We start from the raw sequence: 25,594 nt of genomic DNA, 5'->3' as shown, positions 1-25,594 counted from the left end.
CAGAGTGTGTGCTCTGTCAGAGTTTTAAGTGGAAAGGATTGGGACATGAGTGGGACTGGAGATACTGCTTCAATGATCCGCTGTAATGATGTCATGGTGACAGATGGCGAATTCTTTGATTAGGGTTGGGACAGAGGAGCTGGAGGCAAGGGGATAGATTCAATAAATACTTGAAGGTAGGATCAAAGGTCTTGGACTCTTGTGCATGCATGGGTGGAAAGAGAAGCGGGTGAGAACAAGGATGACCTTTAAGTTTCTGGATGAGTGACTGGGCAGAAAGTGCGGTCGTTGGTGACGCAGATATGACTGAAGCGGGAGCAGGTGTGAAGATGGAATAATACATAAACCATCTTTTTCTGGGCCTGGCACGTGAAACATAATCAATAAAAGTGATTGTTATTATTCTGTGTTCCACAATAATGGCTTCTTGGAAACAGTAAGTCCTTTGACGTTAAACATAGCATGCCAGCATCAAACAGAACAGGATTCATAGAAGAATGGCAATGGGTCTTGGAAATAAGCTACAGAAAACTTCACTAGGAAAGTGGTGCACTCTTTAATCCCAGCACTCTTGGAGGCAGAGGCAGGCAATGGTGCAAGGCTCGATAACCCCAGAGCTGGTGAAGGGGAGACAGGCAGGTCCCCAGGGCTTGCTGGCTAGCTAGTCTAGCAGCCTAGCCAAAACTACAAGTTCCAGGTTCACTGGGAAACCAACCTTGTCTCAAAAGATACGGTGAGGGGTGAGGAGGACACCTGGTATCAACCTCTGGCCACACACATGCATGACTAAGTATGTGTACATACCCCCCCACACCCCCAAATATATACGTACACACACAAAGCGGGGGAAGGGAGGGAGAGAGAGGGTTCAGAGAGGGAACCTATAGCACAGCCCGCAGGCAGCTGGTTCAGCGCCATCTGAGGAGGTTTGTGCCTCTGAATGACAGTACTGAGAACATAACCACTAGAATGCTTCACATTTAAGCTTTTATTTTGAAAAATAAAATACAAAAGTCATTAAGTTGTAAATGTATACAGTAATTTCCAAACGTCTCTGAAACAATACAATGAATTATTTAAATAATTAAGGTATTTACTATTATCCACATCAATACATTTAAACAGGTACGAGTCTTCTACAAAATACCAGAATGTGTACAGACAACCTATTCCAAACAAGAGCGCCAGTTTTGTTAACAGAATGCCATCTTTAAACCCTTCTTCTCTTGAAATGAAAGACTGGAATCTGGTAAGAAAAGACAAGACCAAGAGGAGCTGTAACAGAACTCTGTCCCTGTTGGTCTCCTCATCTTGAGGGCTGTGCATGTCACTGGGCTCAGGAGCCATCACTCAGGGAGCCTGGCTGTGTGACACCCACTCAGGGACGGGAGGCTGGCAGGTGAACAGGACATCCCACTTCTCCCAGCAGAAGACAGCGTTCCAGAGATTTCCCTTCTGTAGAAAAGGCAGCAGTCGTCCCTAGGGCAAACACAGCACGTGGTCACGGGCACAGATCAAAGCAGCCCGTCCTGCACCAGCTCCCCACCTGCTTCCTTGTTTGCGCTAGGGAGTGGGTGGGTTCCAGCAGTTCGGGGGCAGGAGGACGGACAACCATCAACACAATGCCTCTGAGGGACGGCATGAGGGCACACCTTCCCATCTGCGATGTTCCCAGTACCTGCCAATAACTTCAAGGTACAAAGCAAAGGAGCACAGGGGCTGCCACAGACCCTTTCTAATGACGGCAACGGTCACCTGCACCCGAAGCTACCACTAATGTCCAAAGTCCAATCCACCATACTGACTTTTCATTATGTGACATGACCTTCACAGAAGAGGGGGCTCTCTGGGATCACTCTTCTTGTCAGCACACAGGTGACTGGGCCTCTCAGTCTCTCAGTCCCTCACACCGTTAAAGCCCCCTTCCCAACACCATCTCCACGCTTACTCTACGCCAGACTCTGAGGAAGTCACATGAGTTAGATCTGACCATGGAGCTCTGCTTAGCTACTCATCATTTCAGATAAGGAAACAGACACAGAATTAAGCTGCTTGGTGCCAGGAAGTGGCAGAGCTAATGCCGACCCAGGCTGCCTGAGGCCAGAGCTGTGCTCTCTATCCGGACACACAGCTGTCTCTGCCAGCCCAAGTGGAGAATCCCCACCCAGCAGCACCCAGAGGCCTCACCTCACTGTGGGAAGTTCCAGATCAGCTACTCCACTTGCTCAGTCTGTGGAAGGAACCCATAGATATGTTAAAATCCTTGCAGTTAGGCAAGGTGATCAGTAGAGGTGATGACTGCTCTCACCAACACACCATGTATGGCCCAAAGGATTGTGACGGCTAAATTACATTTAAGGTCGAAACATACTATGCTTGAGACCAAAAAGAAAAAAAAAAAGCCTCTAGCATGTAAGCCCCTGGCTTGTATAGGCTGTACTCTAGCAGCCCACTTCCCTTTTTCCCAAGACATTGAAGACTGTTCTTAAAATTGACTGATCTTGTCAAATTTGCTGTTCTAGTAAGACAGTAGGCCTTAAGACTGACGGCTATTTCTGCTTTTGTGACCAAGCTTGCTTACTCTGCTCACAAAGATGACCAGACAACTGCAGGACACATATGCTAAAGTAAGATCCTGCCTACACAGACAGAATACACGTAATCTTATGGCTTTGCCCCTATCAGCCCTGGGCTGATGTGGCTAGGGGCTGCATCTTGGGAGCGCTCTCAGGGACAGTCCTGGCCCCATGTTGGGGGCCAGCACCTAGATAAAAAGCCTCTTCTTATTATTAAAATATATTCATGGTCATGGCGAATGACCCTCTGAGCGACCCCAGACCCGTAACAGGTTTGCTCAGACTTTTAGATAAATTCAGCCTGTAATTTTCTAAAGAAAGAAACTGGACGGGCCTTTCCCACACTCCAGGGAGACTAAATCCTTGGCATCTCCTGAGTAACAGGGACGCCTTTGTTCCTCACAAGCCCCATGAGTCACATCTAAGTCTATGTTAGGACATAAGATGACAGGGTGGGCTAATTATCAGAAAGATCAACCCTGTGGCCGGATGTTTGAAATGTCGAGTCAGCCTGGCCTCAAGTCAAATGCTGGGAGCTACAGTCCAGGAGCCTGTGGTTACTGCACACTTGACCAAGCAGAAAGAGTGTGGGCTCTGACTCCACAGGGACAAGAAACATGGTTGTCTCCAGGGCCCTCCCAGACCCGGCTTGTGTACCTCTTCCTTAGTTCTGACTGACCTTGAACTCAACTATGTAGAACAGGCTGGCTGAACTTGCAGCAATCCTCCTGCCTCCGCCTCCTGATTCTTGGGTTAAAAGTATGTGCTGCCATGCCTACCCAGTTTCTATTTCTTTTTTCTTTCTTGTGACAGAGTTTCATGTAATCCCAGAGGGCCTTGAACACTCTGTGTAGCTGAAGATGACCTGGATCTTGATTCCTCTGCCTCCAATTCACAAGGACTGAGACTAAAATCATGTGCCCACACTTGGACCATTTCTTACTTAAACCATAATCTTTCTTTTAAATTTTTATTTGTTTAATATGTATGGGTATCTTGCCTACATGTATGTCTACACACCATGTGCATGCCTGGTACCTGAAGAGGGCATCAGATTCCTTGGACAAGTAGTTGGAAGCCACCATGTGGGTGGCTAGGAATTGAACCTGGGTCCTCTGGAAGAACAGCCATTATTCTTAACCACTGATCCATTGCTATAGCATGCTTTTTCAAAATTTCTATTTTTCAACGTATGTGTATGTGCACATCTGTCTGTTCTGTCTGTCTGTCTGTCTGTCTGTATAAGAGTACATACATGTGAGTGTGATGCCCCAAGAGGCCAGAAGAGACTGTCAGATCCTTTGGAGCGGAAGTTCTAGCCAGTTGTAAGTCAGCTGACATGGGTGCTGGCAATGGAACAAAGGGCCTCTGCAAGAGCAGCCAGTGATCTTAATCACTGAGTCAGCTAGCCCAGAACCACAGTCTTTCATTTTCTAAATGTGTCTGTATGAAAGATTAAATAAAGTCACCATAGTGAGTAACATCAAATGCTTATCAAAGCATTGAAAAACTTTTTCTTATTGTCTTAAAAGACTTCTCTATATTCTATAAATCAGTATTGTGTTTCAAAAATTGTGTCCTACTGAGAGCTTATCTTCTACCATTTATTTATAGTTCTTATAGATTTTATTCTTGGAGTTGGGTATTTGTGGAGCATGCCTTTAATCCCAGCACTTGTGAGGCAGAGGCAGTCATATCTCTGTGAGTTCGAGGCCAGCCTGGTCTACAGAGTAAGTTCCAGAACAGCCAACATTACATAATAGAAAGACCTTGTCTCAAAAACAAAAACAAATGTTATTATTGGGCTGGAAAGAAGTCTCAGTGGTTAAGAACATTTGTTGCTCTTCCAGAGAACTCAGGTTTGATTCACAGAACCCACATGGTAGCTCACAACCGTCTCTTAACCCTAGTTGCAGGGGATTTGACACCCTCTTCTGGCCTCCTTGGGCACCAGGAATGCATGTGGTACACAGATACGAATGCAGGCAAAACATGCATACCCTTAAGAATAATAATTTAAAGTTTATTATTAGTACTACTATTTTGAGACAAGGCCTCACTATGTAGCACTGGTTGGCCTAGAGCTCACCATATAGACCAGGCTGGCCTTGAACTCATAGAAATCCACCTGCCTCTGTCTCCTAAGTGCTGAGGTTTCAAGGCTGTATTACCATACTCAACTCTGGCATTCATTTTAAAAATTGCTTGTTTACTTCTTTATTTTTGTGTAGATGGATGTTGGTGTGAATGCTGTGGGGGAATGTGTGTACCACAGCACATATGTGGAAGAGACTCAGTTCATCCCTTCCCCCTTTATGTGGGCTCCAGGAATCAAGCTCAGGTTGTCAGGCTTGGTGACAATGTCTTTACCCACTGAGCCATCTCAGCAACTCTAGCATTATTCATTGTTTGTGTTTGTTTAAGATAGGGTTTGGCTCTGTAGCCCAGGCTAGCCTTGAAGTTATTATCCTCCTGCTTCCATCTTCCCTGTGTTGGGAAAACAGGCATTCGCCACTATATCCAGCTATGATAAGTTTTAATAAATAAATATTCTCAACTCTAGTGTGTAATTTATCAGTCTCCTCCCAAGCCCCCAGACAGGGTTTCTTGAGTTATTCCTGTAGCTCTGGCTGTCCTGGAACTCACTCTGTAGTCCAGGCTGGCCTCAAACTCAGAGATCTACCTGCCTCTGATTCCCGAGTGCTGGGCTTAAAGATTTCTGCCACCACTGCCCTGCAATTTATCATTCTTTAAATTCACGATCATGTCTTTATGACTAAAGACATCTTTCCTTCTAAAGGATGGAACATTCTCTTGTATGTTCTACCCACTTCCTTCTCCATCTGGAGATGACGTGGGTTACGTGCTACAGCACAGGAATGCCTTCAGTTTTGGTCTTAAATCCCCTTTCTTGGTTTCTCCAAGTTTACCCGCCTCTTGGATTGCTTTCTGGCTCTAATTTCCAAGGTTGTGAGTAATAGTTCATTCAGGAATTCACCCAGGGCTCCAGGATGTCAAGCACACTTTGGGCCCGGCCTTGCTCTCCCCTCTAGATAAGTAAGCATCAGGTATTTGAGGAAGATCAAGAATTCCTTGAGAAGACCTTCCCTTTGTCCCTAACTCCTGAGGACATATCCTAATTTCTCACTCATTACAGACACCTTAGCAAACAACTGTTGAATACATGAAAAGAATGGGAAAGGGTTAAATCTCTACTGCTAAGAGTATGCCTTGGATGTACTCTGAAATGCTCTGGTGTCACGCATCATTGCGGAGGGCTGGGAACTGAGAGTGGTCAGGTTGGCCCCAGCCTTCATGCCTGGTGGGAGAGACTGTGTCACTGTGGTCCAAAGGACAGCCTGCTTATGCCAGGCTTGCTGCTGGAGACACAGCTCACACAAACACAGAAGGTGCACTTCCCCTGCGACCGTAACTGAAACATCGTTAGAAACTGTATGGACAGCAGCTCCCTAGACATAGTACGTCTCAGCCCCATGCCGAACATCAAGGCTAATGCAGACAGGCAGTGACTTCACTCTTCCAGCTGTTACACAGGTGACAGGGGATGACAGGACACTCTGTGCTACTTCAGGCACATCCACCACAACATTCTCTGTTTTTCTTCAACTCAGGACACAATAATGGAATGCAAGTGAACTGAAACATTAACAGTTGTAATTATCGACTGGCTTCCTTTTAGTTTTTGGGACAGGGTCTTCCTATGTAGACCTGGCTGTTCTGGAACTTACTATGTAGACCAGGCTGGCCCTGAACACACAGAGATTTGCCTGCTTCTGCCTCCCAAATGGGACTAAAGGCATGTACCACCATGCTGTCCTAGTTCAAGGTTGGTTTCCTGGTTTCTTTGTTGGAGTCAGGGACTCTCTGACTAGCCCTAGCTGTCTTGGAACTCACTATGTAGACCAGGATGGCCTCGAACTCACAGAAATCCACTTGCTTCTGCCCCAAGTGGGATAAAAAGGCATGTATCCCATGCCCAGTGGTTTCAATTATTTTTAAAAGCATAAGGATTACAAGCTTTGAACTCTCACCATTTGCTGACAGCCAATTGCTGAGTGCATTGTGTATTACAGGTCTTTTGGTTTCCAATGTGAGAACAACTAAAACACCACAGATGTGAACATAATAAAAACACCAAAGATGGCTGCATATTCTTAATGCAAAGTAGATGCTCCAGAGGCTGGGTAGCCAGCTGCTCAGACATTCTCCTTACTTACATGTGAAAATACTGTGTGGCTGTGTATGCAATCAGATCTGTTATCAACAAAGCACTTCCCTAGCTGTGGAAGACCTTGAACTCTCTCAAATCACGACCATTAGCTACCACCAGCACAGGTCACCGTCTTTTTCTATTTCCCTTACTTGTTTGTTTGCATGTTGAGAAGGGAGCTGGCCTGGAACACCGTATGTAGCCCAGACTGGCCTTGGATCTATAGCGATCCTCTCGTCTCAGCTGACGGCTGGCATTAGAGGTATAAACCAGCACACCTGGCTTTTGTTTTCTTGTTTAAATTTCATTGTCTTTCCAAAAGCTTACTTTATGGAAGAGCCAGCTCTGACCTAAGAGAGGAGGAAGAAGTGGTGTACAGTACCTGGGGTTTTTCTTTCAGAAAGTCAGGGAGCTGAAATTCTCCTTTATAGACCTGGAAAGAACAGAGCAGGAGTGAGTTTAAGGGAACAGGAGCCTCCTGGTGCACATCTGCAGCCACTGGGCTGCTGCTTCACTTCTGGGGCGTTTGGAATGGGAGAGAAACCTGTCAGTCCAGGGGCGGTGAGAGAATCAGAACTTAGGGAGACCCCCCAACCCCCTGCAGTCTACCCCCATGCTCCTGAGCTGGCTGGCTAAGAAAGGGCAGGGAGGGAATCAAACTAAAAATGCCATTCCTAGTAGCTGGGAAAAGCAAGCCCGCGGTAAGCTCCCTCAGAATTCATCTTGGTTTGGAGCAAGCTCCTCCTGGCTGCCCATCAATTTTCCAGTTCTAACCCTGGAATGGAGTCAACTTCAGGTTCCTCAGTTTACCCAAGAATCCTATTAAGCTGTGTCAGCTGACCCTTAAAGTGACATCTACTTAAAGCTCATAGATCTTTTCTTTTGAGACATCATTTAGCCAAGAATTACCTTGAACTTCTAATTCCTGTCTCTGCCGCCCAGTGCTGGGATTCCAGGCCTGCATCATTATGCCTGGTTTGGACAGTCTTGGGCATCAAATCCAGGACTTCTGGCATGCTAGGTAAGCACTCTACAAACTCAGCTACATCCCGACTCCGTGCATATATGTAGAAATACTTGGTCCCCCAACTGGCAGAACTGTTTAGGAAGGGTTAGAAGGTGTGGCTTTGTTGGAGAAGGTCTGTCACTGGGGGCAGGCTTTGAGATTTCAAAAGACTCACACCATTCCCGGTGTGCTCTCTCTCCGCTTCCTGTTTGTGGGTTGGGAAATGAACTGAGTTGCTGCTCCAGTGCCAACATGCCTGCTGCTTGCTGTCATGCCAGCTTTCATGATGGACTCTAGCCCTCTGAAACCTTAAGCCCAGTTAATTGCTTTCTTTTTATGTATTGCTTTGGTCATGGCGTTTGGTTACTGGAACTGAAAGGTAACTAATATGGTGTATATATGCACACAGACATGAATTTGCACTAAACAAGCATCCATAACTAGGACAACAGTTCTGACATGAGGGCATACAATACAACAAACCCTCACTTCAGCACAGTACGACCAAAGCAGTCCCGAGAAACAACACACGCAGAATGGATGAGTAAAACAGGAACAGGGATGCATAATCCAAGCAGCCGGAAGGTGGAGGCAGGAGAATCTCAAGTTTAAGGCCAGCCTCAGCTACATAGTGAGTTAAAGGCCAGCACAGGCTACTTGACACCCTGTCTCAACAAAACTACAAATAGGCGGGATGTGATGGTATATGCTTTTAATGCCAGCACTGGGGAAGTAGAGGCAGGCTGGCCAGGGATACACAGCAACAGCCTGTCTAAAAGAGGGTGTGGCTCATTGGTAGAGTAATTTCCTAGCATGTATGATATCCTAGCTTTAATCCTCAGGACCATTCAATAATAATAATAATAATAAATAATTAATAATAAATTATTAAACATAGTCAATGCATACAGTGTATACTCTACAGTGAAAATAATATGAATTGCTATACTCCTAATGACAGAGATGACTCGACACATAATCGTGATAGTGTGTTGAGGGGGGGAGACAGATCTTAAGAAATATATTGTCTTGATATTGTAGTCATTATGAGGTGTGAGAATTCTGTGATCTTTTAGTGATGTGTTGGATATACTTACTATATATATACTTAAGCAGAACATTTTTTTCTTTTTCAGAGCTGAGGACCAAACCCAGGGCCTTGCGCTTGCTAGACAAGCGCTCTACCGCTGATAGGAAAAACTAATAATCAAATTAACTCAGTGGCTTAATGTTAAACAGTGATCGCTTGCTGGTCACGGTGGTACATATCTAGTATGCAGTACTTGAAAAGCAGAAGCAGGAGCAGAAGAATCTTGAGTTTGAGGCCAGCTTTGGCTACAGAGTGAGATCCTATTTCTTTCTCCAAAAGAAACAAACAAATAAATATATTGCTACTAAAACACATACATACCCACTGTTTAAGTATAAAAATGTTTCAACACAGTTTGCAGTGGTTTTGTCTTTGTTCTTTTAAGAACTATTAATGTCATAAAGAATGGAAAAGCAGTCTATTAAAAAAAAAAGTTTGAGCCTGATGTGGTGACGCACATCTTTAATTTCAACACCCAGGAAGCAGAGGCAGGTGGATCTCTGTGAGTTCGAGGCCAGCCTGGTCTACAAAGTGAGTTCTAGGACAGCCAGGGCTACACAGAGAAACCCTGTCTTGAAAAACCACACACACACACACACACACACACACACACACACACACACACACAAGTTTGTTCAGAATTACTGTGGTAAGAACCTATGGATCTCATGAGAGTCACCACATAGCTCCCCAGCATACAAAGACATGTTCTAAATGATGGTTTAAAAGACAAACAGCTGGGCGGTGGTGGCACCCGCATTTAATTCCAGCACTCGGGAGGCAGAGGCAGACTGATCTGATTTCGAAGCCAGCCTGGCGCAGGACAGCCAGGGCTACACAAATAAACCCTGTCTCAAAACAAAACAAAACAAAAACCAATAATAATAATAGTAATAACTTAAAAATAGAATTAAATTAAAAAGAAACAAGCAAACACAAACTAGGAGGAGTTAAACCAAAAGGAATTCGATATTAGATTCTGTTGCAGGATATTTGATCACATTTTGACACTCTGAAACTGTCAAATAAAGTTTACTTTGAATCAGGGGGCAGAGCCAGCAACTAGCTGACTGGAATTAGCCATAGAGAAGCCAGCAATTTGGATAGAAAAAGCGCACAGGAAGGAAAGAACAGGGACTTGAGTGTGGCGCTTCCTTTTGGTTTTGGGAGGAGTGAAGAGACATGTCTCTTGCTAGGTCTCCAGCCAAAAAGCAAGGTTGCTGGTTGCTTCTCGGCCTCTCTGATCTAGCAGGTTTTCACCCTCACATCTGACTTCTGGGTCTTTGTTAGTAAACAGAACAATAGAGACTTAGTTTAAACCTACACATTGTAGCCGCAGCAGAGCGGGAGCCCTGGGACCGAAAGGCCCTCCAGGCCATGGCCTGAGTGGCCAGCAGAGTGCTGACTGCAGGGCCATTGGGACACAGATGATAATTAAAATATCAATTCATGTGTAGCCACTAAGCCAACAACAACAACAAAAAAAATCAAAATTCTTTAAAATTTTTTTATTTGTGCTTGTGTGTATGTATGTGTGTGTGTGTGTGTGTGTGTGTGTGTGTGTGTGTCTATCTGTCTGTCTGTCTGTGTTTGTGTCTGTATATGCCACATGAGGAAATATGCTCAGAGGGGCCAAAAAGGGTGTTGGATCCCCTGGAGCTGGAGTTACAAGCAGTTGTGAGCTGCCTGGTGTGGTGCTGAGAATAGGACTCAGGTACTTTGCGAGAAGAACAATCAGGTGTGATAGCATGGGCACATGCCACTAATCCAAGCACTTGGAAGGTAGAGGTGGCCGAGCTTGGTCTACACAACAAATTCCAGGACAGCCAGGACTACATAGAAACCTGTCTTGAAAAAAACAAAAGCAGCAGCAACAACAAAAGACTGTAATGTAATAATAGAGGGGCTCAGTGGTTTAGCTGCTCTGGATGAGGACCCAGGTTTGATTTCCAGCACCTACACGCTGGCTGACAGCTATCCTTAACTCTAGTTCCAGGAGACCCAATGCCCTCTTCTGACCTTGGAGGGCACTGCATACATATGGTACATATACATGCAAGCAGTCAAAGTACTCATACACCTAAAATAGAATAAAAAACCTTTAAACTTGTTTTTTAAAAGATTATATTACAATCGGACTGCTGTTTAGGTTACACTACACTACCTGCAGCACCACTTCCCCCATCATGGATACTGACAGGTACCTGCTGAGACACTATCTGTCAGTCTCTAGCTGTCACATTTCCAGGTCCAGTTTCTGATCTGGGAAAGTGAATTTACATGAAAGGAAGTATTTGTGGCCACACAGCCTGCTCCCTACTACCTTCCCTGGCAACAGGCTTGCACTGTGAAACCACTCCTGTGTTCCTAGATAGAAGAAGAGACCCATCTTCAGCCACGTGGGCTTGATTCTTATCGGCAGACACCCTACCATACTGTCTGTCTCCGGTGCTGGGGGTTCAACTCTCCTTGGAGCCCCAAGTATGTTTGCTGTCTGCCTGTTTGGGGCATTAGTAACTCTTCTAACAAACTTATCTCCTAACAAACCATCTCTTCAGTTTCCTCCTGCACCGGCATCTGAGACCTTTCAGCTGCACCTGGTCCCATCCCTAGATGCTAAGATTATGTGTGTTTGTGGTTTTAAACTGCTAATAGGCCTGAGGGCAATGTGTTATGTCTCAGCAGATAAGGAACAGGGTTGAAATTATTATATTGCAACAAATACCTAAAATGTGGACAGTATCACCATGGAGAAGCAGGACTTTAAAGAGCCTACCTATGAGCATTTTACAGGAAGAGAAGGATAACATGGAGGCAGGGAGAGCTTTTCCAGAGGACCCTGTTCAATTCTCAGTACCCACATCAGGGGGTTCACAACCACCTGTAACTCCAGCTCTAGAGGATCCAATACCCTCTTCTGGACTCTGCAGGTACTTCTCCTCACATGTGTGCCTGCACGCGCATGTGCGCACACATACATACACCATTAAAAATAAACAACAAAAAAACCTCTCACACATGTCCTTGAATCTTTTAAAAATTTATTTATCTACCATCCCAACCACATTTTCTCCTCCCTCCTCTCCTTCCATTTTCTCCCCTCACCTCCCTTCCACACACACCCCCAATCCACTCTTCTGTTTCTGTTCAGAAAGGGGCAGGCCTCCCACGGTATCAACAAAGCATGGCATATCAAGGTGCAGTAAGACTAAGCACCTCCCCTTGTATTTAGGCTGGGCAAGGTGATCCAGTATGAGGACTAGGTTCCCAAGAGCCAGCCAAGGCATTAGGGACAGCCTCTGCTCCTATTGTTAGGAGTTCCACAAACAGACCAAGCTGTACATCTGTCACATATATGTAGAGGGCTTAGGTCAGTCCCATGCAGGATCCCTGGTTGCTGATTCAGACTCTGTGAGTTCCTACGAGCCAGGCTAGTTGTTTCTGTGGGTTTTCCTGTGATGTCCTTGCCCCCTCTGGCTGCTACACTCTTTTCTCCCTCTCTACAGCAGGATTCCCTGAGCTCGGCTTCATGTTTGGCCATGGGTCTCTGCATCTGTTTCCATCAGTTACTGGATGAAGGCTCTCTGATGACAATTGAGGCAGTCACCAATCTGATAACAGGAGAAGGGCAGTTTGGGCTACATATCCACTATTGCTAGGAGTCTTAGCTGGGGTCATCCTTGTAGATTCGTGGGCGTTTCCCTTATATCCAGTTTCTACCTGGCCCCCAAAAGCCCCCCTTTCCAGTCATCTCTTCTAGTGCTGTCCCCTCCATCCCCCCAACCTGACCCCTCAAGTTCTCATGGCCACCCACCCCATGTCACTGAATCTTAACTCAGTTGGTTATATGGACAACTTTCTTCCAGATGTATGTGCCAAGGAAGTGGAGTATTTGCCACTGTCAAATAATAAAACAGCTGAAGCCAAAGTCCTGTGTCACACACAGGAGAAATAAGGCAATCAGGGAAAATTGTAAGACCCAAAGTCTATGTTAAGGGTATAAAGTCATACTATTCTTTCAAGTGTTCCCTGAGCGAAGTCAGAGAAATAAAAACTCTTTTAAATAACAAATACATTAACCTTACAAAGTTCACTGGGCTAGATGGTAAATATCAGGGCTGGAGAGATGGCTCAGTGGCTAAGAACACTTGTTCTTGCATAGGATCTGGTTTTGTGGCTCACAGTCATCCATAACTACAGTTCCAGGGGATCAGACCCCATCTCCTGACCTCTTTAGGCATTAGGCACACGTGTGGCAAGCAGATATAAATGTGAGCAAAACATTCACACACATTTAAAAAAAGAATCATATTAGGGGGCTGAAGAGATGGCTCAGCAGTTAAGAGCACTGGCTGCTCTTCTGAGGACCCAAGTTCAGTTCCTAGCACTGACACTGGGCAGCTCACAACCACCTAAAACTTCAGCTCCACTGGATCCAACACCTTCTTCTGGCCTCTGTGGTTATTGTCCCCCGCCACACTTGTAAAATCTTTTAAGGAAGAAAAATAAAACAATAAATCTTAAAACAAGTGTGTGCCCTGATGCCTCCTCCTCAGAGAGGGAGGAGGGAAGGGGTGGAGAGCATCATTTGTGGAGGGACTGAAACCCAAGAAGAAGTATACGATATAACAGGCAGAGACGATTTTAGGCTTTGTGGGGCCACACAGTCTCTGTCTCAGTGCCCAGCTCCACCCCTGTAGGGCACACACAATCCTGCACAACATACAAATGAGACAATGTGGCATGGCTCTGGTAACAACTGATCTACAAAACAGGTGTCAGAATAGATCTGCCTGTGAGTAATGACCTCCAATCTCTAGAACTTAAAAAAAAAAATCCTTACAATGAGAAAGCTTTATACAACCTCCAACAGTATGTACTGGTCCCTAGATTACGTACTTGGTATTGAACTAGACACCTCAGACTTTAAAGTTCTGCTCACAGTTTTCTTCAAAGTACACATACTATGTTTTCCTTTATTTTTTGCAGTGCTGTGGATGGATCCCAGGGCTTTGCACATCCCAGACAGGCCCTACACCACTCACTAGAGCCCAACTCCATATTTTTAACTGCAAAGGCCAAAGATTGGTCTTATAGTCTTTTCCCATCCAAGGTCGTAAATTCAAAATTTGCCCTAAATTAGAACATCTGTTATTCTTTGCCTTTCTTTCTCTAAACTCACTACAATTCCTGCTTTGTCCTCCCAATTGTACTGAAGTGCACAGAATGCTTAAACGTAATTATGTGCAGAATTGGATTAATTTTAAATTTCAGTTCCTGATAGACCCTCACCAACAGTACATGCTTTGCCTGCTACTCATCATTAATACAATTCATTATTTCTATTACCTTTCCCCTTGAGGAATTATGACTTGGTAGTTTCACATGCAGAGAAAACACAATCCTAGCCAGGAATGACAATACAGGAAGGAAGCTAGCTTTGAAGTTTACATTCCTAGTCCCTCTGGGCTTGTGTGACCCAGAAGGGACTCGTTATCTCCAAAACAGAAATGCTGTCTAACAGCTGGTGACACTCATGTTTACATGTTCTCATCTGACTCTAAGGATTCTGGCAGCTGTGCACATCATGGATTGGTTCTTAGAAAGTTCAACAGTCTTGTCCTGTCTGGAAACAACAAGATGTTAATGTTTCCTACACTGTGAAGAAAATGCATAATTAGCTCAGAAGCACAAAAATCCACTCTGAACATATCTTTAATACACACACACACACACACACACACACACACACACACACACACACACACAAAGCTACAGTGCCAGAACTATTGGATGAAGATGAGCCAGAAAGTGATTCAATCGGGACTATTGGCCAGTGTAAAATAGAAAACTTCCCAGCACAGTAAGCAGGACCAATATATGAAATTAGCATTAAAACTTAGATTTTCAGCCGGGCGGTGGTCGCGCACGCCTTTAATCCCAGCACTCGGGAGGCAGAGCCAGGCAGATCTCTGTGAGTTCGAGGCCAGCCTGGGCTACCAAGTAAGTTCCAGGAAAGGCGCAAAGCTACACAGAGAAACCCTGTCTCGAAAAACCAAACAAAAAAACAAAAAACAAAACAAAAAAACCCCAAAAAGATTTTCAGGCCCAGGATGGTGACACATATCTTGATCCCAGACCTTAGGAAGTAGAGAGGAAAATACATACAGTTCATTTGTTTTCACTGTATGTGTATCAGTGTTCTGCCTGCATATATGCCTGTTTAGAACATTCATGTAGTACCCATGGAGTCCAGAAGAGAGTATCAGATCCCTCCTGGAACTGGAGTTACAGGCAGTTCTGAGTCACCATGTGGGTGCTGGGAATTGAACCTGGGTTCTCTGGAAGAGCAGCTAATGCTCTTAACTGTGAAACCATCTCTCCAGCCCACAGGATTAGCTTCTAAAGACTACAGTTTAAGACCAGTGTGCTGAACCATGCTTGTCAAGGACGATAGACACATTGCTATGAGTATTAAGTGCTCCAAAAAACCAGCCACTACCATATTAAAACTGGTTTCCAGCTCTCCACTATTCATTCTTTCTTTCTTCCTTTCCTCCTTCCTTCCTTCCTTTCTTTTTCTATTATCAGCTTGATACAGTACAAATTCTTATCCTAATAGTGAAATGATTCATTGAGGCTTGCCCAGTAATTGAATAAAACCAAAACTTATTCTAAGCCACAGTTATCCTAGGGTCCCCCCTGCAATATAGCCTCCCTGGTTCTGTGGGTTGCAGTCTGATTGTTCTTTGCTTTAAATCTAGAATACACTTATGAGCGAGTACATACCGTGTTTGTCCTTCTGGGTTTGGGTTACCTCACTCAGGATGACGTATTCTAGTTCCATCCATTTGTCTGCATATTTCATGCTGTCATTGTTTTTCTCTGCTGAGTAGTACTCCATTGTGTATATGTACCACATTTTCTTAATCCATTCTTCAGTTGACGGGCATCTAGGTTGTTTCCAGGTTCTGGCTATTACGAATAATGCTGCTATGAATACAGTTGAGCATGTATCTTTGTGGTATGATTGAGCATTCCTTGGGTATATGCCCAAGAGTGGTATGGCTGGGTCTTGACGTAGGTTGATCCCCAATTTCCTGAGAAACTGCCATATTGATTTCCACAGTGGTTGTACAAGTTTGCATTCCCACCAACAGTGGAGAAGTGTTCCCTTTGCTCCACATCCTCTCCAACATGAACTGTCATTAATGTTTTTGATCATAGCCATTCCGACAGGTGTAAGGTGATATCTCAGAGTCGTTTTGATTTGTATTTCTCTGATGATTAAGGATTTTGAGCATTTCTTTAAATGTCTTTCAGGCATTTGTGATTCTTCTTTTGAGAATTCTCTGTTTAGCTCTTTAGCCCATTTTTTAATTGGATTGTTCAGTATTTTGATGTCTAGTTTCTTAAGTTCTTTATATACTTTGGAGATCAGTTCTCTGTCAGATGTGGGGTTGGTAAAGGTCTTTTCCCATTCTGTAGGCCGTCTTTTTGTCTTATTGACCATGTCTTTTGCCCTACAAAAAGCTTCTCAGTTTCTAGAGGTCCCATTTATTAACTGTTGTGCTCAGTGTCTGTGCTGCTGGTGTTATATTTAGGAAGTGATCTCTTGTGCCAATGTGTTCAAGAGTACTTCTTACTTTCTCTTCTATTAAGTTTAGTGTAACTGGATTTATGTTGAGGTCTTTGATCCACTTGGACTTGAGTTTTGTGCATGGTGACAGATATGGATCTATTTGTAATCTTTTACATATTTACATTCAGTTATGCCAGCACCTTTTGTTGAAGATATTTTCTTTTTTCCATTGTATAGTTTTGGCTTCTTTGTCAAAAATCAGGTGTTCATATGTGCATGGATTAATGTCAGGGTCTTCAATTTGATTCCATTGGTCTGTATGTTGGTTTTTATACCAGTACTAAGCTGTTTTTATTACTATAGCTCTATAGTAGAGCTTGAGGTCAGGGATGGTGATGCCTCCAGAGGTTGCTTTATTATACAGGATTCTTTTAGCTATCCTGGGTCTTTTGTTTTTCCATATGAAGTTGAGTATTTTTCTTTCCAAGTGTGTGAAGAATTGTGTTGGGATTTTGATGGGGATTGCACTGAATCTGTAGATTGCCTTTGGTAAGACTGCCATTTTTACTATGTTAATCCTACCTATCCATGAGCATGGGAGATCCTTCCATTTTCTGATATCTTCTTCAATTTCTTTCTTTAGAGATTTAAAGTTCTTATCAAAAAAGGTCCTTCACTTGTCTAGTTAGTGTTATCCCAAGATATTTTATATTATTTGTGGCTATTGTAAAGGGTGATGTTTCTCTGACTTCTTTCTCAGCCCTTTTATCATTTGTGTATAGGAGGGCTACTGATTTTTTTGAGTTGATCTTGTATCCTGCCACTTTACTGAAGGAGTTTATCAGCTGTAGGAGTTCCCTGGTAGAATTTTTGGGGTCACTTATGTATACTATCATATCATCTGCAAATAGTGAAAATTTAACTTCTTCCTTTCCAATTTGTATCCCTTTGATCTCCTTTTATTGTCTTATTGCTCTAGCTAGAACTTCAAGTACTATATTGAATAAATATGAGGAGAGTGGACAGCCTTGTCTTGTTCCTGATTTTAGTGGTATCGCTTTGAGTTTCTCTCTGTTTAATTTGATAGTGGCTGTTGGCTTGCTGTAAATTGCCTTTATTATGTTTAGGAATGTTCCTTGTATTCCTGATCTCTCTAGGACCTTTATCATCAAGGGGTGTTGGATTTTGTCAAAGGCTTTTTCAGCATCTAATGAGATGATCATGTGGTTTTTTTCCTTTCAGTTTGTTTATATGGTGTATTACACTGACAGATTTTCATATGTTGAACCATCCTTGCATCCCTGGGATGAAACCTACTTGGTCATGGTGGACAATTTTTTTGATGTGTTCTTGGATTCGGTTTGCCAATACTCTGTTGAGTATTTTTGCATTGATGTTCATGAGGGAGATTGGTCTGTAATTCTCTTTCTTTGTTGCATCTTTGTGTGGTTTGGGTATCAGGGTAATTGTAACCTCATAAAAAGAGTTTGGTAATGTTCCTTCTGTTTCTATTGTGTGGAACAATTTGAAGAGTATTGGAATTAGTTTTTCTTTGAAAGTCTGGTAGAATTCTGCACTGAAACCATCTGGTCCTGGGCTTTTTTTGGTTGGGAGACTTTTGATGACTGTTTCTATTTCTTTAGGGGTTATTGGCCTATTTAAATAGTTTATCTGGTCTTGATTTAACTTTGGTATGTGGTGTCTATCCAGAAAATTGTCCATTTCTTCCAGAATTGCCAATTTTGTGGAGTACAGGTTTTTGAAGTATAACCTGATGATTCTCTGGATTTCCTCGTTGTCTGTTGTTATGTCTCCCTTTTCATTTCTGATTTTGTTAATTTGGGTGCTCTCTCTTTGCCTTTTGGTTAATTTGGCTAGGGGTTTGTCTATCTTGTTGATTTTTTCAAAGAACCAACTCTTTGTTTCATTGATTTTTTTTGTATTGTTCTCTCGGTTTCGCTCCCCACTATTCTTGTGGAAAGGCTGGGGAATATGTATGTGTGCATATATGTATGTATAAATCCTAAGTCCATTTAGTGTGGCTTATATAAACATGTGTTTAGGGCTGACCACTTGGGACTGGATAACATAACAAGGGGCCTGTCCCTGGAGAAAACAGACTCCCTACCTCAGCAGCCACCAAGTGGCCGTAGCTCCTCCATCTAGTCGAGGCTTATGAAATGTCCCCCAACCACATTGGCATGTTGACTGGTGTGGTCACTATGCACGTCTTGTTTAGGTAACTATATTGTTGAGATTTCATTGGGGCAGCTTCCCTGCTATGTTTAGGAGATACTATTTTGTAGCAGGTGCTATTCCTGTTCAGAAATATCACTAGATTATTTAAAAGGCAATGGAGGATCTGGAGACATGGTTCAGCAGTTAAGAGCACTTGTTGCTACTTCAGAGGACCTGAATTTGGTTTCCAGCACCCACATGGTGGCTCACAAGCACCTATAACTCCAATCCCAAGGGTTCTGACTCCTTCTTCTGAACTCTGCACATAACATTATGCACAGACATCCATGCATGCAAAACACTCATACACATAAAAAATTTAAAAATCTATAAATAAAAATTATAAAAGGCAGTAGGTTGGGCATGGTGTCGTTCATCAGCAATTCCAGCACTCAAAGGGTTGAGACAGTAGATTGTAAATCTGGGCCTAGACTGGGCTATATAGTGAGCTCCTGTCTAATTCGGGCTGCACAGCCAGAAAATGAATACATGAAAAGAAACCAGAGGCTAAGGGGCATGACACACACAACCTACTCAAAAGCTGGTAAGAAAACTACACGTGCAGTTAAAAATCACTGCCATGCCTGCTACTTGCTAACATTTAGGATCACAAGTGAGAACACTGCATGCAGCCAGTATTATTTCTATTTGCTGACAATCCCTCCCTCCCTCCATATCTTTTTCCTTGATACCAACCCCTCAAGATCCTTGAAATTTAAAAACACTCCCCAAATCTATCTAGGTTCTGCTGCATCTTCACAGTGTTTCTTAGAATCAGTGAGAGCATGTACCTGTCAGGTTGCAGCCAGCCCAGAAAGCTTTCTACTGCCCTGTTCTCTCCTTTGGAGGCATCGATAATCATTCATTGGCTAATCCTCCATTTTGTTTCATGTGTGTGAGTTTACTCTAATTATCACCTTCACCTCTAGTCTTTTAAAAATTTTTAACCTTTATTTTTTGTGTGTATGGGTATTTTGTTTGCATGTAAGTCTGTGTACCATGTGTGTACCTGGCACCTGCCTAGGCCAGAAGGGGGTTTCAGATCCCATAGAACTTGAATTACAGATGGTTATCAGCCACCATGTGTACGCCGGGAATCGAACCCAGGTCCTCTAGAGGAGTGGCAAGTTGTCTGAACCACTTAACCTCATGGCTGAGCCATCCCTCCAGCCTCCTCTCCTCTAGCCCTTGACTATGCATCCTGAAAGAGCATCTCCAGTGTGTCTGTGTCCCTCACTCGAACACTTCTGCAGTTTCTGCTTTGTCCTTACATGTTCCTGCTCCTGAAATGTACACAGGTGAGGCTGGAGGGGAGATGTCAGGATTGCGGTTTTCAACAGACTGGCTTGTCCCTTGAGCTGTCTGACTTTCTGGGCAGGGTGGCCCCTCCGATTTGGATAAGAAGAGCCGTAAAGATGAGTCAGTCTTGTTCTGTCTCCCTGTTTTAGAAGTGATGTCCTGGTTTAAGGAGCTACACGGCACAGTCACAAACGTAGTGGGAACACTGCTTACTCTGCAGCATAGTTTTTCATGTCTTTATTTTCGAATGTCTTTATAAAAAGTTAGGGTATGGTTAGAGGTGAAAACAAAACAGAGCCCCAACTCTGATTGCCCGGCACTCACCATGTGGCCTAGGCTGACTCTGGACTCACGGCAACCCTCCTAAATCAAGTACTGGGATTACAGGAGTATATACCACAGCCAGCTAAAACTGAAGTTGTTTTTAGAGTTTTTTGTTTTTTTTTTGTTTGTTTTTTTTTGTTGTTGTTTTTTTGTTTTAAAGAAAAAGTAATTGGAACTGGAAATCAGACCTGCAGTTAACCCAGGTGCTATCTTATCCACTGTGCCATGAACAGCAGCATGGGTCTTAAAAACCAACATCTAGTTATACTGGTTTACTCTGCCCATCCCCACACCCCATAGGTGCTGGGTCTTCTAAGAGTTAGACATTGATGGTTAGTGCAACTATTTTTGCAAGTTCTAGGCTGTCTGTTGACATAAAGAGAACTGATTTCCTTCTTTAAAACTCCAGGGGAAATTGTAAATAGCTACTCAGCTTGCTTTCACAAGTCAGTCTAACTAATGAAGACAGAGGCAGCTTGGAAACTCCTCCTCTGTGTGAGGCTCCAACAGGCCTTCAGATGGGTTAACCAACAGTTGTGAAAGAACACAGAATACATCAGGAATGGCTTAAAAGAACTTAAACACACAACAGAGGGGCACCCTGCTATACACAGAAAAAGAGGACAAACTGCTTTATAAAGCAGACAGGAGCTCAGGAAAGAATTGACCCGAAGAGGATTTCTGGTAGACATAAAGAACAGTGGCGGGCTGGACAGATGGTTCAGAGGTTAAGAGCACTGACTGCTCTTCCAGAGGTCCTGAGTTCAATTCCCAGCAACCACATGGTGGCTCACAACCATCTGTAATGAGATCTGGTGCCCTTTTCTGGCCTGCTGTCATATATGCTGTATACATAATAATAATAAAAAAATCTTAAAAAAAAAAGTGTCAAAACGAGTCAGAAAAGACGGGGTTTGTTTGGTTTTGTTTTATTTTTGTTTTGGTTTTTCGAGACAGGGTTTCTCTGTGTAGCCCTGATGTTCTTGGAACTTGCTCTGTAGACCAGGCTGGCCTCGAGCTCACAGAGATCCTCCTGCCTCTGCCTCCCAAGTGCTGGGATTAAAGGTGTGCAACACCACCACCAGCTAAATGATATGAGTTTTAAGGATGAGCCAGGCTGGCTGGGTGGTGGTGGCACACACCATTAATCCCAGCAATTGGGAGGCAGACAGATCTCTGTGAGTTCAAGGCCAGCCTGGTTTACAGAGTGAGATCTAGGACAGGCACCAAAACTACACTGAGAAACCCTGTCTCGACAAACCAAAAGAAAAAAGAATGAGCCAGGCCTTGCCACAGCAACTTACTGAGGTAGTCTTGGGATTTTCACACTGACCCTGTGAACAAATCATTTTCTAACACTTTTAATCCCTTTAAAACAGAGTGGAAGATCTGAAGAGATGGCTTCAGTGTAACCACTTTTTGCTCTTGCAGAGGACCTAAGGTTTGGTTGTTAGCACTCATATGGTGGCTCACAACCATCCATCATTCCAGTTCCAGGGGATCTAATGCCTTCCTCTGACTTATGCAGGTAACAAGCATGCATGTGACACACATACATACATGCGGGCAAAACATTCACATACATAGAGTTAAATAAATAACCTAAATACAAACAAACAAAAACCTACAATGGAGCTAGTGGGTTTCAGGGAGCATGGCTGTAACTCCAGTACTTGGGAGGCAGAGGCAAGAGGATCAGAAGTTCAGTATCATCCTAACTTCACAGTGAGTTCCAGCCAGCCTAGACTACATGAAACCCTGGTTTCAAAAAGAAAAGAAAGCTAAACAATGCAACTCATAGCTCCACAGAGTCTAGCTAGTAAAGAGGACCCTAGGAAAGACACAGGGAGATCATGAGATCTACATGAGCAAACTGGGAGTGAGGGGGGTAATGGAGGGCAAAGGTGGAGGAAAGAGAGCTTAGGGGAGCGGGAGGTCCTAGCTGGATCAGGAACAGAGTGGGAGAACAAGGAAAGAGATACCAGATAAATGAAGACACCACGGGAAGAGAAAGAAGCAGAGTGCTAGAGAGGTCCCCAGGAATCCACAAAGTTGACTCCACTATAGACTACTGGCAATGGTAGAGAATGTGCCTGAGCTGACCTACCCTGGTGATCGGATGGCTGAATACCCTGTCATGATAGAACACTCATCCAGTGACTGATGGAAGCAGATGCAGAGATCCATGGCCAAGCCCCAGGCAGAGCTCCAGGAGTCCAATTGAAGAGAGAGTGGAGGGATCGTATGAGCAAGAGATACTGAGACCGTGATTGGAAAATGTACAGAGACAACTAGCCAAACTAGTGGAAACACATGAACTGTGAACCAATAGCTGAGGAGCCCCCATGGAACTGGACCAGGCCCTCTGGATAAGTGAGATAGCTGTTTAGCTTTATCTGTTTAGGGTGCCCCAGGCAGTGAGTCCGGGACCTGTCCTTAGTTCATGAGCCAGCTTTTTGGAACCTAGTGCCTATGCTGAGACACTGCTCAGCCTTGGTGCAGGGAGGAGGGGCCTGGACCTGCCTCAACTGAATGTACCAGGTTCTACTGTCTCCCCAAGGGAGATCTTGCCTTGGAGGAGGGGGAATTGGGGGAGGAATGCTGGGAGGTGGTAGGAGGGAGGACAAGGGAATCTGTGGTTGATATGTAAATGAAAAGAAAAGAAAAAAAAAGAAAGAAAGAAAGCTAAACAAACAGCAGCCACCACCTCCAACCCCCCACCCACCCCACCCCCGCAGTGGAAGTCTGCAGGACAGCACTTGCGCTGGGATGGCCCAGCTCTAGGTAGGCTGAGGTGGGAGGATTAATTAAACCTAGATGTTCCAGCCCCGCAGCATGGTGAGTCCACATTTCCAGCGCCTGCCCGCCACCCCCTTTTTAAATGCCAGCACTCACAAGGAAGAGAAGCAGGAGGATCTCTGTGAGTTAGGGCAGCCTGGTCTACGTAGCAAGCTCAAGGCCAGCCAGTGCTACATGGTGAGACTGCCTCAAACAACAAGGCTGTGGAAGGACACCAGGGTACAAATCAATCTCTAGTGGGCAACTGTCCCCAGGGGGTTCTGCAGAGGGAGGGGTGACTGGGCAGAGCTGGATAGAGGACTGCAGCACAGACTACCTCCCTGAGGAATCCTGCTGCAAACCAAGAAAATCAGACCTTCATCTAGGAGCACAGGGGTGTGGGGATGTGGGAAGTGGGCTAAAGGTCACTATCTCCCTTGATTTACTAACTCCAGAAAGAAAGCTAAAGTTAAAAGCTAGGGTTCAACCCCAGAGAAGCTCACTGTAATATCTGAACAATCACTCCAGCTAAATGAAGGAGAAAAAAAAGACAGTTTGGGGAAAATATAAGTATTTACTTTACTTCCTATTGGGGTGTACGTGATATATATGTTCACATGAGTGTGTCCATGTATGAATACATGTGCACACGTATGCAGAGGCCAGAGATCAATGCTGAGTGTTTTCCTCTAGTGCTTTCTACTTTATTTTCTGAGACAGTCTCACTGAACTGTTGCTCAGTGATTCAGCTAAAGTAGCCGGCTAGGAATCCTCCATTCTCTATCTGTGTAGCACTTGGATTGCTGGCTCATGCCACTGTGCCCAGGGTTTTGATGTAGGTACTTGGGACTGAACTCAGGTCTTCCCAGCTGCAGGATGACCTCTATGAACAGAGCCATTGCTCCAGTCCCATAACTCTGCTTTCACATAAAAGTTCCAGTATAGCAACAAACATCAAAGGCATGTAGAGAAGTAAATAAATAGAATCCATAATTCTAAAGGGTCAGCAGAGGCCTGTGGGTGAAGACATTGATTGTGAAGCTATCTCTGAAGCACTGGCCTGGGATAGAAAGAGAGATGGGAAGGGAAAGACCCCTCTCTCCACAGTCTGGCTGAAGACCCTCACCAGCTGAGAATCAAGAATCCAAACAATGAACAGCATCTGCTGTGAAGGCTGCTGACATGGAGACAGGTAGGCCTTTTACACAGATACTTCAAACAATGTCAGCACAGTAAGGAACCATTCGGAACACCTGGGCAAATATAATCTTGAATATGGCTTCACTCCTTTCCCACATGAAACTGTCTCAAGCTCACAAACAAGACTGTTTAATTTACAGTAAAATCATCCCACTTCTCCACACTTGTGATCTGGAGTTTTCCTTTCTCAGCTGTAATCCTATGCAGTACACATCAGGAACCACTCGAGCATCTCATTTAAATTCCTTAGCATTCCTTTGAAGAGACAAATTCAGAACCTTCCAAAATTATATATAAAAAGACAATGAAGCAAGTGTCTTTCAAGGAACCCACACTTGAGTGTATCCTATCCTGATCTGTCCCTGAGCACCTCTATTTCTAAATAATGCTAACCTCAAATCAATGTCAAAGTCTCTTCATAATAATCTCCAACTCACTTGAGAAGAGAATTTGGACAACAAACTCCTCAGGCAACAGCACACAGATATGTTTCTGGCCAGTGTCAGTGACATATTGAAGAACACAGAAAGATGAACACAATGAAGAGATGGAAGATTCCAAAGAGAAATAGAAATTCAAGAACTGGAAAATGCATTGTCTGAAATGAAAATGTCACTGGGTGGCAAATTAGGTTCAGAAGAAAAAAGGATAGGTGAATTAAAAATTAGGTTTATTTAATTTAAAACTAATAAAAAGCCAGAGGGGCTACGAGATGGTTTAGTAGCTAAAGCACTGTTATGCAAGAATGAGTTTGTATTCCTAGATCCCACATACGTGCTGGGTGGGTGTGGTGTCTCCCTGCAATCCCAGTGATTGGATGGATGGTGGAAACAAGGGATTCCCCAGAGCTAGCTGGCTAGTCCTATCTGTGAGATCTGGGTTCAATAGCAAGCCCCTGCCTCAATGAGAAAGGTGGGGAGGGAATGAGGAAGACATCTGAAGTCAGCCTCTGGCCTACAATCCAACCCCATACACATACTTAGAGCCAGGCACGGTGGTGCATATGCACCTCTCCCCATACCAATAAATACATGTAATGGAAAATTCCCAAAGAAAAACATTTAGCTTAAAAAACAAAGAGAATTAGTAGCTAGTAAACCCTAATAAGGCCAGCATCTGGCTGAAGAGAAAAGATGCTGGGAAGAAATCTGTATCAAGAAAAACATGTGGTCCACAATGCATAAAATATTTAATAACTGTCTGTTTACAGAAAGAATTGCAGCCCTTGTTATAGAGGAACCATAACAGACAAACAGAAAACATAGTTAAA

The 25,594-nt window shown here is 44.0% G+C and overlaps 1 protein-coding gene across 4 annotated transcripts in view; it reads right to left on the bottom strand.

Moving 5' to 3' along the window:
- Positions 1 to 973: 973 nt before the first annotated feature.
- Positions 974 to 25,594, bottom strand: part of LOC131898645 (protein-tyrosine sulfotransferase 1) — a 64,366-nt gene continuing 39,745 nt past the window's right edge. For 3 of the 4 annotated variants that reach the window (XM_059249848.1, XM_059249850.1, XM_059249849.1), the window contains exons 4-6: positions 7,190 to 7,240; positions 2,188 to 2,230; positions 974 to 1,479 (exon numbers count right to left, since the gene is read on the bottom strand). In XM_059249848.1, coding sequence (XP_059105831.1) covers positions 2,213 to 2,230; positions 7,190 to 7,240 — 69 coding nt within the window. In that variant the 3' untranslated portion in view covers positions 974 to 1,479; positions 2,188 to 2,212. The remainder of the gene's footprint in view (positions 1,480 to 2,187; positions 2,231 to 7,189; positions 7,241 to 25,594) is intronic. The other variant, XM_059249851.1, reaches the window with a different exon arrangement.

The sequence above is a fragment of the Peromyscus eremicus genome, chromosome 23 (genome assembly GCF_949786415.1).
Source record: "Peromyscus eremicus chromosome 23, PerEre_H2_v1, whole genome shotgun sequence".
NCBI classification, from domain to species: Eukaryota; Metazoa; Chordata; class Mammalia; order Rodentia; family Cricetidae; genus Peromyscus; species Peromyscus eremicus.
Note: the sequence above shows the minus strand (reverse complement) of the source record. Positions and strands in the feature narration are given on the sequence as shown.